Genomic DNA, 13,070 nt, shown 5'->3' on the forward strand with positions numbered 1-13,070 from the left:
GGTACGAGGGATTCTAGCGGGAGGAGGTGCGGAGGAGCCACCCAGCAGCCCGAGTCGTCCCAAGTGCGAGACCCCTGAGACGGCCGCTGATTGGCTAACGATGGCGCAGGTGGTGGGCGCGAGGGAGACAAGGCGGCTTCTCTCCCCCCACTTCAAAGATTCCACCCCCCTCCTCCCTCCGCCAGTGGCCGTTATTTCGCGCGCACGCGCACAAAACCGCTGTCGTTGAGCGGGAGAAGAGGTGCGCGCGCCGGGGGTACGGATGGGGCGGGGCTAAACTCAAAGCGCGCTCCCGCATAACGGTCGTTGTCCTCGGGCTTTCGTGTTAGGTTTTTGTTTCCTATCGGCCACCGTCCTTTCCCCTTCGGGCGGTTTATTTACAATCCTGCGCTGCTTCATATTTTCCCAAAGATGGCGCCCAAAGGAGTTAGCCCACGGAGCTTGTGGCCCGTCCCAAGGGCAATTATACCCCTGGCCCCGCCCCAAGTCCCAAGAATCAGGCTGAAGCAACGGAGTTGAAACGCATTTATACTAAATATAGGACACACACACACGAAATAGAGAAGCGGTAGTCAGGAAGGGCCACAATGCTGACCCGCGGCGGCGAGACCCAGGATGTTCGCCTGCAACAGGAAAGAAGGGGAGAGCAGCGTTAGACTCGGGTCAGGGCTCAAGCTGGGAAGAGGAGGGGGCCAAGCCATAAGCTCACCTTCAGGAATGACTCCAGCTGTTTCCCTGACATGACTTTCACCCGTTCCAGGTCTTCCACCTGGCAGGACAACAACGATGGGCGTGGGGGGAGTCTATGGGCCACCAGACTATTCCCCACAAATCCAACTCCATTCCAGGGCTGCCCTTCATGGGCCATTACCTGACTGAAGGGGCCATGGAGCTTCCTCCAGCCCACGATGAGCTGGGCCTTTTTTTGGCCAATGCGCTGCAGGCTACGCAGATCCCGGGCTGAGCCTTCGTTAAGCAGATTTAATATTTTTTGACGCCCATTGACCAGTAGCTCTGGGCTGATCTGGAGCTCCCAGCAGTCCTCAGCCTTCTCCAACGGCTCTGAGCCATTCAGGCACTCCAGCTATGAGGCAGGGGGAAGTGAATGACAAAAACGGTAGTTTGATGTTCAGCTCACAGCAGCTAACTGCTCTGGGTTCTTCTGCCAAGGATGGAAACCTAACAGCAGGTACCTTCCGCGCTCTCTCCAGCCTCTCTCCCTACTGTCCTTCCTGTCAAGTGTCTGTCCAAAAACTCTTACCTCTGGTCACTGGACTGATTCTCACTTTATCCAAATTGTGAAAGAATGGTAATAGAGTCGCTGTGAGGGTCAAATGAGTTAATGTAAAGCACATAGTTCTTTAGAAATGGTCCCTCATTTCTAAAAAAGAAAATGCTGCCTTTCACCGCTAGAAAAGCACATAGAAGGCACTCGAATAGTACCTCCCTCATCCATACCATCTCAGTGTTTAAGGCAATTCTTCCAGTGTTGTTTCATTTCTTGAGTGTTTAGTCATGTTTTCCTATGTGTAGAGGGCAGGACCCAGGCTACACTCCTTACTAGTAAGTAGTTACTGAGAGTGAGAGCCATCAGGAAGGAAAGTTACAGTAGACAACCACTCTATGTACATTCATATCACTATTTTTCATCCTAAATGCCATGTGAGATATCTTTGTATTTAGAGGGAAAGCAACTTGGAGAAGTTGTAAATAGCTGATAAATGTTCTGACAAGTTGTGCAACTCCATAGCTAGTGGTCTTCCACTAGAGCTCACTACTTCTAAGCTCACCTTTCTCTTGCGGCTTTTCTTCAGGATATGTATGTCAACATTTGGAGATGCTGCCTGCTCCTGTACTGAAAGCAAGAATTGTGAACTGGAGTCATTATGGAAGCTACTTTTCACTCTCCCTGGTAGCCACTTGGTTCTCCCATTTCTGATTCCCCAATTCTTCTCCACCCCAAGTTAACCTCTTGCTGTGTTTCAACATGACCTTTCTTATACCAGTATTTGAAAGTAACCTCAGTTCGTCCTGCATGATAATCATGCACTTGTCCGTCTACCTCATTGTACTAGTACTAAACACCTGAGAACAGAGCATTAGCTCTATTTCAGATATTCCTCATGCTTCCCTTGAGCTGGCATATGGTGGGAGGGCATGAGGATTGCTGTGGCTAACATCTCCTCCCTCCTGAGAAGTTATCTGGTCCCTCCTGGCTCTCATAGCCAAACTTACTTAGTTGTAGGGGTATCACCACAGCCTTCTTAAGGGGCTTAGCTACTGTGACTGTGCGGCGGGCAAGGGGTTGGTGCATTGTGGGAGATCGTTTCTCTTTCTCTTTTGGGTCCACAGCTTCCTGGGCCAGTACCTTGGCTTCCAGTTCTTTTTGCTTCATCTTAAGCCTCTGTTGGAAAGGATCAGGGAGAGATGTGACCCAGAACCAACTTTAGGATAGCTTGAAGGACAGCGGATTAGGAAAGTGAGTGTGCAGGGTTCCAAGGCCCTAGAGGGCAAAGTGAGGACCAATGGGAGAGACAACTGGAGCCCACTATAATTCAGGGCTTTCTAATGATCGGGGCTGCCCAGAGGTGGGACAAGCCTCTTTTTGAAACACTGAAGGGAAGGACTGTTCAAGCAGAGTCCTAACTTGAGAGCTGGGAATTTTTTTCCGCTCACCTCCTCACATCTGATCTCAATTATTTTTCAAAGCTCAGGCACATTAAAGACATTCAAGCAGAAGCTGAAAAACTGAGAGATTCCAGTGTTAGATGAAAACTGGATGCTGGTCCAACCTTTCAGTGTCCTTCCCTTTCAGAAGATCCTTGGATTACTTCTCAAGGCCAGTAGGAATCCCAGCTCCCACCTCTCCAACACTTACTTCAATCTCCAAATCCTTTTCCTCCACTGTCTTCATGAGCACCATCCGCTCTCGCCTCGGGGTGCTCAGTAGAGGGGTCCCCTGGGTCCCCTGGGAGCCCAGCAAACGGTCCAAGCTCAGGAGGTGCTTTAGCATGGCCGGGTCCATGTTACTTAGCTTCTGTAGGGGGCTGAGCAGACAGAGGTTATTCTCCACCTACCTCTTCCCTCATCACCCTCTTCAGCAGCAGGATTCCCCTCATCATGCCTTCCTTAATTTGGTGTATCATGTAGTTCTAGAACCCTGGTATTAATTTGTTAGACGACTCTGAGCAAGTAATCCAGACTCTCTGGGTACAGTGTGGGAATCGATCATACTCGCCCAAGTAACCTCTCAGGGATGCCAAGAGATCAGATGAGAACAAGCATTTAACGAACACCTGAGTTCTAGGTATTTGGAGCCTGTATGGTTGTCCATTTGGAGGAGCAGTTAAGGAAGCTTCACAGAGGTCATTTCAGCAGGGCTTTGAAAGCCACTGAAGACCTCAATGCCAAACCTTTCCTCTCTGTAGGCAGCAAGAAAGGCCTATTCAAGCAGAGTCCTGACTTAATCTGAGCATAATAATGCCTAACATTTGTTCCTTCTGTCTGGAAATTTCCCCCTTACATCTGATCTCAATTATCATTCCGAGTCAGTTTGATGCCACCTTTCCCATGATGCCCAGCTTGATTGTGAATCTTCTTTCCTACGCTCTGAACTAGCTTCTCAGAAACAGCCTGCCCTGTTCTTTGTGTGCAAGTGCCTAGGAGGGACAGGATCAGAAAATATGGGTTAAGATTAGAAGTCACTTCTCCTTTCCTGGCTCTCACAGAACAAGTAGCTCCTCCTCATTGCTCTGTGTACCACCTACCTTGCATCATATACCGAGGTTCTTGTCTTATTTCTCTTACTGAAACGTGAGGCCCCTGAAGGGAAAGGCTGACTAGATCTGCTGTGTCCCATCTCTGAGCTTACCCTTGAGTACCGATCTGTAATACAGATGTGCAAGTGTGTACGTATTTCCGAGTTCGTGCACGTAGGAGAGGGGACCGCTGACAAATGCTTTGAGGATAACATTGAAAGTGGGTTTCTGAGTGAACGAGCACCTTTTTATGTAATGTACATCATTCTTCCTCAATAGCTCCCTGGACCAAAGTGTACACTAATCCTGGGCCTCCTCACTTCACCTGTGTTCAGCAGTCTTGGGACTTACAGAGTTTAGAGAGGCTTTATTTGGGACTGAATAGAAACAGAAGGTTAAAACTGCAACTGGTTCCTTGGAGTTAGGGAGTGCCAGGTGGCGAGACACAGAAAGCAAGACCACCAAACAGAGGTGACCTGAGGGTTAGTATGTACTGGGCCATGAGGTGAGGCTATCAGAACTAGGGAGAGAGGGCACACACAGAAGAGACTCAGTTTAGAGAGGCTTTGTTTGCAGCGAGAGTAGAAGCAGAGCAATTTCAGGACAGAAACTTGCTCCTTGGAGTCATGGAGGGGTTGGACTCTAATACACAGACTGAGAGGTCTCAGTAAAGATGTCTCCATCTGTTTCCTTTGCTTTGCTCTTATCCTCTGGACTTGAAAGACCTGATCTAGATTATTCTTTGAGCCAGAAACAAAAATGCTTTCCTTGAAACAACTACACCAAAATGTAAGATTTTGTTGACTGCTTAAAGGGCCTGGAAAATGGAAAGTGAGGGGGCAAGATGCCCTAGGCTTCTCTAGGGCCCCAGCAGCATCCAGGAGACGAACAGGTTTGCAGCTCAAGGGTCTGACAGGCTAAACCTACTACTGCTCTGCACCGAACCCAGAAATAACAGGAAAGGGAATATGCCCAAGGCCCCTTTCCCTCTGCTCACCTGAATTTCTGGGAGGCAGAAGCTAGAAGTGCTGGGGGCTCAGGATTCCCAATCTCCTCTTCCTCGGGGCCTCGGGTTTTCTTTGCCTCTGAAGGGCCTAGCTGTTCTTTCTGAGATAGTTTAACAGGTGCCAAGACTACGGAAAGATGGGGCAGGGGTTGTCAACCTCCGTGCTACTGCTTGATAGATTCAGCATACTCCCCAGTTGTCCAGACCTGGCCTTTCCACTCCTGCCAACCCCAGTCCTCACCATGAAGCTGTAGGCTCTCATTGGTAAAAGGTCGATTAATCACCTCCTTTGACCTGGCAGCAAAGTTGAGTGCAGAGACTGTGTCTAGGTAGAAGCATCTCTCGGGGGCAATGTTGGCAATGAGGATGCTGTGTGCTGAGCCACCCAGAGAGTCCTGAGGGATGGGGATTGGGCAGATGGGCTAGTCAGAAACCCCATACTTCCATTCCTTGACTGCTGTTCCTCATCCACCCCCAGCAGACCTGAGAACTCCCTTCTCTAGCCCCTTTTGCCAAGATGGGTAGCCTGACCTGCAACAAGCGAGTGAGCTTGCTGTCCCGGTAAGGCACACGAGGGAGGCCCTGGTTCAGCGCATCCACCACCTTGCCCAGCACAAAGAGGGAGGTGTTGATGGCTCCGCTCTCCTTCAGCCGCAGGCCCTTGTTGCCTGTGCGCCGGTTGTCCTCTGAGCCAGCCAAATCAATCAGGTAGAGTTTCCCCTCCCGCTGGCGAAATGGGGCCAAACGTTCCCGCTGATCCACCTGAAGGGTAAGGGCAAGGGCCCCAGGCTTAGCTCAGGCCCGACGGGCTTCCCAGGTCCTTACCCGTCTGTGGGCCTCACCTTAACCAAAAGCACCGCATGACTGCGAGAGGAACGCTGGTTGAGCCGGGTAGCTCCTACAGTCCGATTTCGACTAGCTGGCAGGAAATGCCGCTCAAAATCAGCAAAGCTAGTGATTGGCTTCTGTGTGAGGCCCGGAATCAGGATGTTTCCTCGACAGTCTTCTCGGATCACCAGGTCTCCTGATGCAGGGTCCAAGAGGTCTAATACCTGTTGGAGCAGTCAGAGATAGGGCCAATTTTCCAGTACAGGCTGTTTATTTCCTGGGGATCAGTCTCCTTTTCTCTGCTGGATTCTCAGTTGTACCATCTGCAACTTCAACCTCGGTCTTTCCAGGTCTTAGCTCCTTGTTAGAGCACAGCTGGGTCTTATTTTGACCCTTCATCTATTCCCTCCCCAACCAGAGCAGGGCCTCACCTTTTCCTGGTAGATCTCTAAGTAAGACATAGTGACAGAGAGGGTCCATGGCCGGCCCTCAGCGCCCTCCTCCCTTGTGAGCTGTAGGAGGTCCATGAGAGCCCGGGGAATCACTCCAGGTTGCTCTGGGCTGCCCAGCATTGTGTGTGTCTTCCCTGGGGAAAGAGAATGAGATTTTTCCTCCCCACTCACTAGCCCTTTCTGACCCATAGCTATTCCCTGTCTGACTCTCTTACCTGCCCCTGTGGGCCCATAGGCAAGCACACTGGCATTCTGCCCTTCCAGCAAGTGCCTTAGGATGGGCTGTACTGATCCTGCATAGATGTCCTGCTGAGAGCTTCTCTCCCCATAGAAGGCATCAAACCTGCAGACAGGAAAAAAGCAGAGAATTAGTGAATGGTTCCCTTCTCACCCAGACCTAGAGGATAATACTGGCCTCAGATTTAAAAGTCTCTATCCCTTTTCTTATACAGACCTTAGAAAGCACCCACCAAACACCTATTCCATCCCAGTCCCTGCATAGGCGTTAGAAATACAGAGACGACTCTGATGTCCCTGCTCATGGGAGTTCTGTAGTCTGATGAAATGGATAGATACCCATATTTTGCTGTGATTCAGAAAACAAAGATGAGAATGCACTAGAAGGAGTAACTGATTCTGCTCAAAGAAGGAAGATTTTGCCACAGAAAGATATTCTAAGTATAAAAAATAGCACACAGACAAGACATAGTATGAAAGGGCAGGGCTTCCCAATCTTTTTCACATCACAGTACATACAGAATGTAATATTTGTACACCATGATGGAGTAAATAGAGGATGCTGCTTATGACTAGATGAAACTCAACACACCCATAGGCCATTCACAGCACTCTGGTGGAGAAGCTGTGACTAAGGCCACAGCGATGATTAGTGTAAGTGGAGTACAGCATGTATTGGGCGGATGAGGCTGAAAAGAAAGTGAAGCCAAACTATCAAGGACCTAGAACAAGGCTAGTAATCTTTTTCTGTAAAAAGCCAGATAGTAAATATTGTAGGCTTTCTGGACCACGTTTCCTTTCAAAACTACTCAATTCTACCATTGTAGTCAGAAAGCAGTCATAGACAATATGTAAATAAATGAGCATGGTTAAGTTCCAATAAAGTTTTATTTGTAAAGACGTCTGGTCAGATTTGACCTGCAGACTGTAGTTTGCCACCTTCTGGCCTAAAATAACAGAGCAAGAAGTCTGAATTTTAAATCTCCAATGGAATTTTAAAGTAGCTGCCCTTGTGAGTTCTGTCCTCAAATCTGGGTGGTCTTCTCTGACACCACCCAGCTGCAGCCTGGGTCAGTTGGTTGGTTTATGTTCCCCACACCCTTCCCACAACTTCCCTAGATCCTATTTGGGCTCCCCTTCTCACCTTTGCTGCTCCCTCCTACTTTGTGCCTATTTCCCCCACAAGACTGTAAATGTGTAACGTATGTTTGATTCAACCTCCAGTTTTTCCCCACAGTATCCTTCAGAGGACCTGTCACAATGTGTATCTGTGAACATTTCCTGAGTGAACAAATGAAGGCATGGGGAACAAAGCATGCAAAGGAAGGAGCAAGGATCCTGAGGAAGCAGGTCTGAGAAATTATGTGGGCAAGTGATACTGTGAGCAGGCCTAGGAGAAAGATAGGAAGGTAGAGTGGCCTGAACCTTACTGATATTTGAGAGTCTCCTGATGGTTCCTCCAGTTGGCGATCTCTAGAGAACAGCTGTCCAGGCCCCGTACACAGAAGGTACCATTTGCTCCAGCTGTTTCATCCACAAATGGCCGCAGTCGCACAGCCACCCTTACTCGAGCTGGAGGTGGACGCCGGCCAGCTCCCATCTTGCTTAGCCGACAACGACCAGCTCCTAGAGGAGAGAAGATAAGCTTTAGCATGATATGTGGTGTAGCACAGAGAAAGTAGGGACCAGCTCTGCTGAGAAGTAGGAGTGTTGGATGTGGAGGTATTTGGTATAGCTGAGCTCTGAAAGATAAATAGGCAGAAGGAATGGCATGTGCAAAAGCATGGAGGTGTGAAAGTGTGGTCCCACTGGAGAACTGGTGAGGCAGGTGTGTGTTCTATTAGTGAAGACGAGGAGAGAAAGGCAGGAAGGAAAAAAAGATGAATCAAATACATAGTCTCAAGCAGAGTATGGTGGAGGGTTTAGAGGAGAGAAATTATATACAGGTCAGGGACTGTAAACCATATTGTGTACTCAGCAAACATTAACATTTATTAAGCACTGACTATATGCCAGACATACTGTAATCTTCATGGTATCCCTGAGAGATAGGTCCTATTAGTTCCATTTTCTCACTGAAGAAGTTCATACAGGTGCAGCAGGTCTTATGAGCACCTTGGTATTTATACCTGGGGCCATGTAACGATTACTTTATCTTGTATCATAGCCTACATTTTGTTCTTTTGCTCTTCAAAGGAATAGAGCAAAAACAATACAAAACCCCAGCATCTTAGTAGACTAGAGACAGACACCTCCACCCCAACCATAACCAGGGGCAGAGAAGGCTGGAGGCTGGGGCCCTGAGGATACCATCGGGAGGGCCAGTGGCCACAGCTCATATCAGGGAAGCTCTTTCAACAATGGCTATGCTGTGGGTGTCCCCAAGCTTAGCCTCATTTCCTTTCCAGCTCTACAAGTAGGTCCAGGGGGGTGTAGAGTGTAAGGTATACATGAATAACCTAGAAGATCTAAGTGATGCTGATGCTGCTGGTGGGACACACTTTGAATTGCCAAGATGTCATAGATCAGCACTTCACAGGATTGCTGTAAGGGTTAAGAGTTGATATTTGCCCCTACTAAAACGAGTCAATGAACTGCCAGACTTTTCTGTGTCTATTTCTTACCTGTGGTTTATAATACATACTTACATGTATGTATACACACACACACACACGCAAAACTGTTAATGATGGCTTTTTCCTGATGGGAGATTATGCAGATTAATTTTCTGTTACCCAATTCTGTAATGCGATGTTTGCTTTTTTTTAAGAATGACACTGTGGACATCTTGGTTCAGAAGGGATACATTCTCAGGCCCTTCTGTTTCAGCTCAGTTTGCAAAAGGCACTGACATGCAATCCTCTATTATAAGCTTTCTTTAGTTTGCTTTTGATAATTAAATCTAAGTCATTTGAAAAAAAATTGAGTTTTATTTTTATCAGAAAACACATGAAGATAAAACTAAAAAAAGCCTCTTATTTTTTTACAGTGAAAAATTTTTATATTTAGAATTAGCCAGCTGGACTCGGTTTAGATGGTCCCAATTTTGTTGGCAACATCCAAAGTATCATAGTCGGGAGCCAGTTAAGTTGAACATATGCCTTCTCTCCATCAGGCCTGATCAGGGTGTTGACTTTGGCCACATCAATGTCATAGAGCTTCTCCACAGCCTGTGTGATCTGATGCTTTTTGGCCTTGACATCCACAATGAACACAAATTTATGGTGTCTTCTAGCTTCTTCACGGCTGACTCAGTAGTCAGGGGGAACTTGATGATGACATAGTGGTCAAGCTTGGTTCTCCCAGGGGCAATCTCTGAAGATGTTTGGGTGGCCTTGGGAGCACAGTGTCTTGGGCCATCAGAAGATGGGTGACGTGTGTGTCTTTTTTTTTTTTTTTTGTGGCTGTGGATGCCTTTCAGCTCTGCTTTCTTTGCCTTCAAAGCCTTTGCTTTGGCTTCAACTTTGGGAGGGGCAGGGGCTTTCTTCTTTGCTTTTAGTGCTATCTCAAGCCTCTTTATTTTTGTGAGGACTGAATGAACTGGAAAAAAATCTTATGAGAGTATTTCTCTATTTTATGTTAGAGGATACTATACTGTAGCTTATAGCTAACAGCAAAATTCAAACCTTTATCTCTTCACCTCCAAAAAGTTGCTCTTAATGAGGATGTCATATTGCCTCCCTATTATGTAGCAACTAGAAAAGTGCTTGGCAGCTCTGACTCTCTCCTTTTTGCTGGTGTTAGCAACTGGTCATTGGGCACCATAGGCCTCATATAAGGCAAGACACTGTGTTGGCCAACACAGAAACAGCAAGACAAAAAGGTGGATAGATGACCCCTGGAAAGAATCTTACACATAAACAAGACATACCCATAAGCAGATTGTCTATTTCAAAAAAAAAAAAAAAAAAAAAAACTGGGCCTCTATTCTTTCATCTGGCAAATGAAGCTAATTATACCGTTTCTCACTTAATTGTTTACAAAGTACTTTGGCATCTAATTTTCATTTGAACCTCATGCCAATCCTGATAGTGAGTAGCAAGAAAGTAGAAACCTTCAGGTGTACCTGTGCAGATGAGAAAACTAAGGTGCAGAGAGGTTCACTGACTTGTCAAAAATGTGTGTAAGAGACCCTTCTTGCCTGTCTTTTCCCAGGTTTTTTGTGTGAGTGTGAGTGTGAGTGTGAGTGTGAGTGTGTGTGAGAGAGAGAGAGAGAGAGAGAGAGAGAGAGAGTGTGTGTGTGTGTGTGTGTGTGTGTGTGTGTGTGTGTGTGTGTCTCTCTCTCTCTCTCTCTCTCTCTCTCTCTCTCTCTCGACAATCTAATCAATGAAAGGACTTAGGTAGGCTCTGCAAGGGAGGTGAATTTAAATTCCAGTTCTAACACTTATTAGCTTGTGACTTTGGGCAAATGACTTAACATCCATGTGCCCCTGTTTCTTTGTCTATAAGAGGTTGGGTGGGCCTTGGAAGGGCTTAATGAGTATTAAAAGAAGTAACATATAAAATTCCAATGCAATAACTAGCATATAGTAGGTAGGTTCATTATTCAAGGTAAGATAGCCTAGGTTCAAATCCCAACTCTGCTGCTTACAACTAACTAAATAACCTCAGTTTCCATACCTATAAAATGGGAATAAAAATATTTACTTGTTGGGTTGTTAAGGCAGTAAATATGGTAATTCATATAAAAGTGCTTAGAATAGCATTGGTACTTAGTAAAAGCTCAGTAAGTGTTTTATTTTATATTCAACCATTATACAAATAAGGAAACCTCAGTGTAGACAGGTTAGCTAACTTGACAGCTAGTTAGTGACAGAGCTTCCAATAAAGGTCAATCATCAAAGTTCATTATGTGAATCCACAGGTTGTCTCAGGCCCTTCATCTTTGTATCCTCATAGGCCTTGGAGTCTGAGGCAAATTCTACTACCGGCTGTGTGACCTTGGCAAGGCTTCTCAAGCCTCAGTTTCTCTTTATAAAAATAACAGTATCTCACCTTGTATATAAAAATAACTATGGCACCCTCATAAGATTGTGAAGAGTCAACGAAATAACATACATACAATGTTTAGCAGTGCTGGCAGCAAGAGCTCAGTCAATGTTAGCTACTATTACTACGCTCCTTTCTGCTACTCACTCCTCAAGGCAGCAACTAGCTTCTGCCCTCACGGTTCGGCAGTCGTCAATGTCCTCCTTACTGTTAAATCCAGTAGACATGCTCGGTCCCCATTGTATTTGACTTCCCAGCAGTACTTAACACCCTTGATTTGTTTTCCTTTGGGAAATGTACTTATCCCTTAGTTTCATGTTGACTCCTCGGTTTCTGCCATTCTTAAATATTTTTCCTAGGTTCCTTCTATCCTCTGTCTAGACCAGGGTTGCTCAATTTTGGCATTATTGACATTTTAGGCTGGAAAATTCTTGTGGTGAGGTTGTCCTGTGCACTGTAGGATGTTTAGGATGTTTAGCATATGCTAAACGCATATGCCAGTAGCATTCCACACCACTCCAATTCTCAATTTTAACAACCAAAATTGTCTCCAGACAAATGTCCCCGTGGGGAACAAAATTGCCCCCAGCTGAGAACCATTACTTTGATTCATTTCATGGGCATAGTTGACTTTAATTACCATCTAAAAGCAGATGACTCCTAATTGACACCTCCACACCAGAGCTTCTCTCTATACCTACTGCACAACCTTTGCCAAGGTCATCATCATCTCAACGGTCTTCCAACTGGTCTCCCTGCCTCCAGTCTCATTCCCCTCCAATCATTCTCTCTCCACTTCCTTCCTTACACTGTAAGCTCTTAGCCAAAATGAATTTCCTTCAGTCGCTACAACACACCAACTTCACTCACACCTTTGGGACTTTACATATGCTATTCTATCTCTCTGGAATATCTTCTTTACCCCTTCCCCTCGCCACCAAGTTATTGAGGTAAACACACCCTACTTCCTCTAAAAATCTTCCCTTGTAAAATAACTGCTGCACTAAGGCTCTGTTAGGTGTACCCATCACTCTTTTTAGCTCCTCTAACCAAGAACTGATCACACTCCACTGTAATTGCTTATTTGTCTGTCCATCTAGCTGTGAACTCAGTGAAACCTTTATATCCTCAATGCCTGGCACAGAGTAGGTTCTTAGTATTTGCTGAACAAGTTAAAATTTGGTGAACAAACAAACTAACATAAAACAATGACTTGTTCGTTTCCTGTTTAAATCATAAAAGTGGTGGTCATTCTTGCCCCAAAGCTCATGGTCCAGGAGAATAGGGAAGGAGAGGCACATGTAAACAACTGCTTACAGGACAAGAGTCTCTCCCTTTCATTATAAAAGCAACTTTGAGATTGGGCAAAGCTAGCACTTATTTCTTCTAATTTTCCTCTCTCCCACAATTCCCAAGTTTCATTCAACTTAACTCTTCTTTTACGATGAGGAAATTGAGCCAGAGAGCATCTTTGGCCTTTCTTCACATTATAAATAAGAAATCACTTAGTAGTCTTTTTGTCCCACGAAGGTCTGGCAAACTCCTATCCAAACTTTGAAATGCACCTCAAATATCACTTCCTTAATAAAGTCCTCCAAGAATACCTAAGGGTTTACTTCAGATTCTATATTCTCTATATCAGTATATACATATTTCTCATTGCTTTTCCAGTTATATATGTTTACTACCTACTGAAGTAGACTATAATCTCCTCTAGGGAAGGGACCATTTTCATTCAAGCGTTTTTACGATACCTACTATGTCCTAGACGCATTGGTCTTGGCAGGGTAAAAGCAGTCG

General features: G+C 45.9%; 1 protein-coding gene and 1 pseudogene across 1 annotated transcript in view; both read right to left on the bottom strand.

Annotated features, from left to right (window-relative positions):
• Positions 1–508: 508 nt before the first annotated feature.
• KIF22 (kinesin family member 22) overlaps positions 509–13,070 on the bottom strand; it is a 14,039-nt gene continuing 1,477 nt past the window's right edge. Inside the window, exons 3-15 of the mRNA XM_015591218.2 lie at positions 7,712–7,907; positions 6,260–6,387; positions 6,024–6,178; positions 5,607–5,816; positions 5,296–5,526; positions 5,006–5,159; positions 4,756–4,891; positions 2,879–3,047; positions 2,236–2,404; positions 1,791–1,855; positions 872–1,084; positions 710–769; positions 509–623 (exon numbers count right to left, since the gene is read on the bottom strand). Coding sequence (XP_015446704.2) covers positions 573–623; positions 710–769; positions 872–1,084; positions 1,791–1,855; positions 2,236–2,404; positions 2,879–3,047; positions 4,756–4,891; positions 5,006–5,159; positions 5,296–5,526; positions 5,607–5,816; positions 6,024–6,178; positions 6,260–6,387; positions 7,712–7,907 — 1,937 coding nt within the window. The 3' untranslated portion in view covers positions 509–572. The remainder of the gene's footprint in view (positions 624–709; positions 770–871; positions 1,085–1,790; positions 1,856–2,235; positions 2,405–2,878; positions 3,048–4,755; positions 4,892–5,005; positions 5,160–5,295; positions 5,527–5,606; positions 5,817–6,023; positions 6,179–6,259; positions 6,388–7,711; positions 7,908–13,070) is intronic.
• LOC102890578 lies at positions 7,921–11,497 on the bottom strand (annotated as a pseudogene).

This window comes from Pteropus alecto, unplaced genomic scaffold (assembly GCF_000325575.1).
Source record: "Pteropus alecto unplaced genomic scaffold, ASM32557v1 scaffold44, whole genome shotgun sequence".
Lineage (NCBI taxonomy): Eukaryota > Metazoa > Chordata > Mammalia > Chiroptera > Pteropodidae > Pteropus > Pteropus alecto.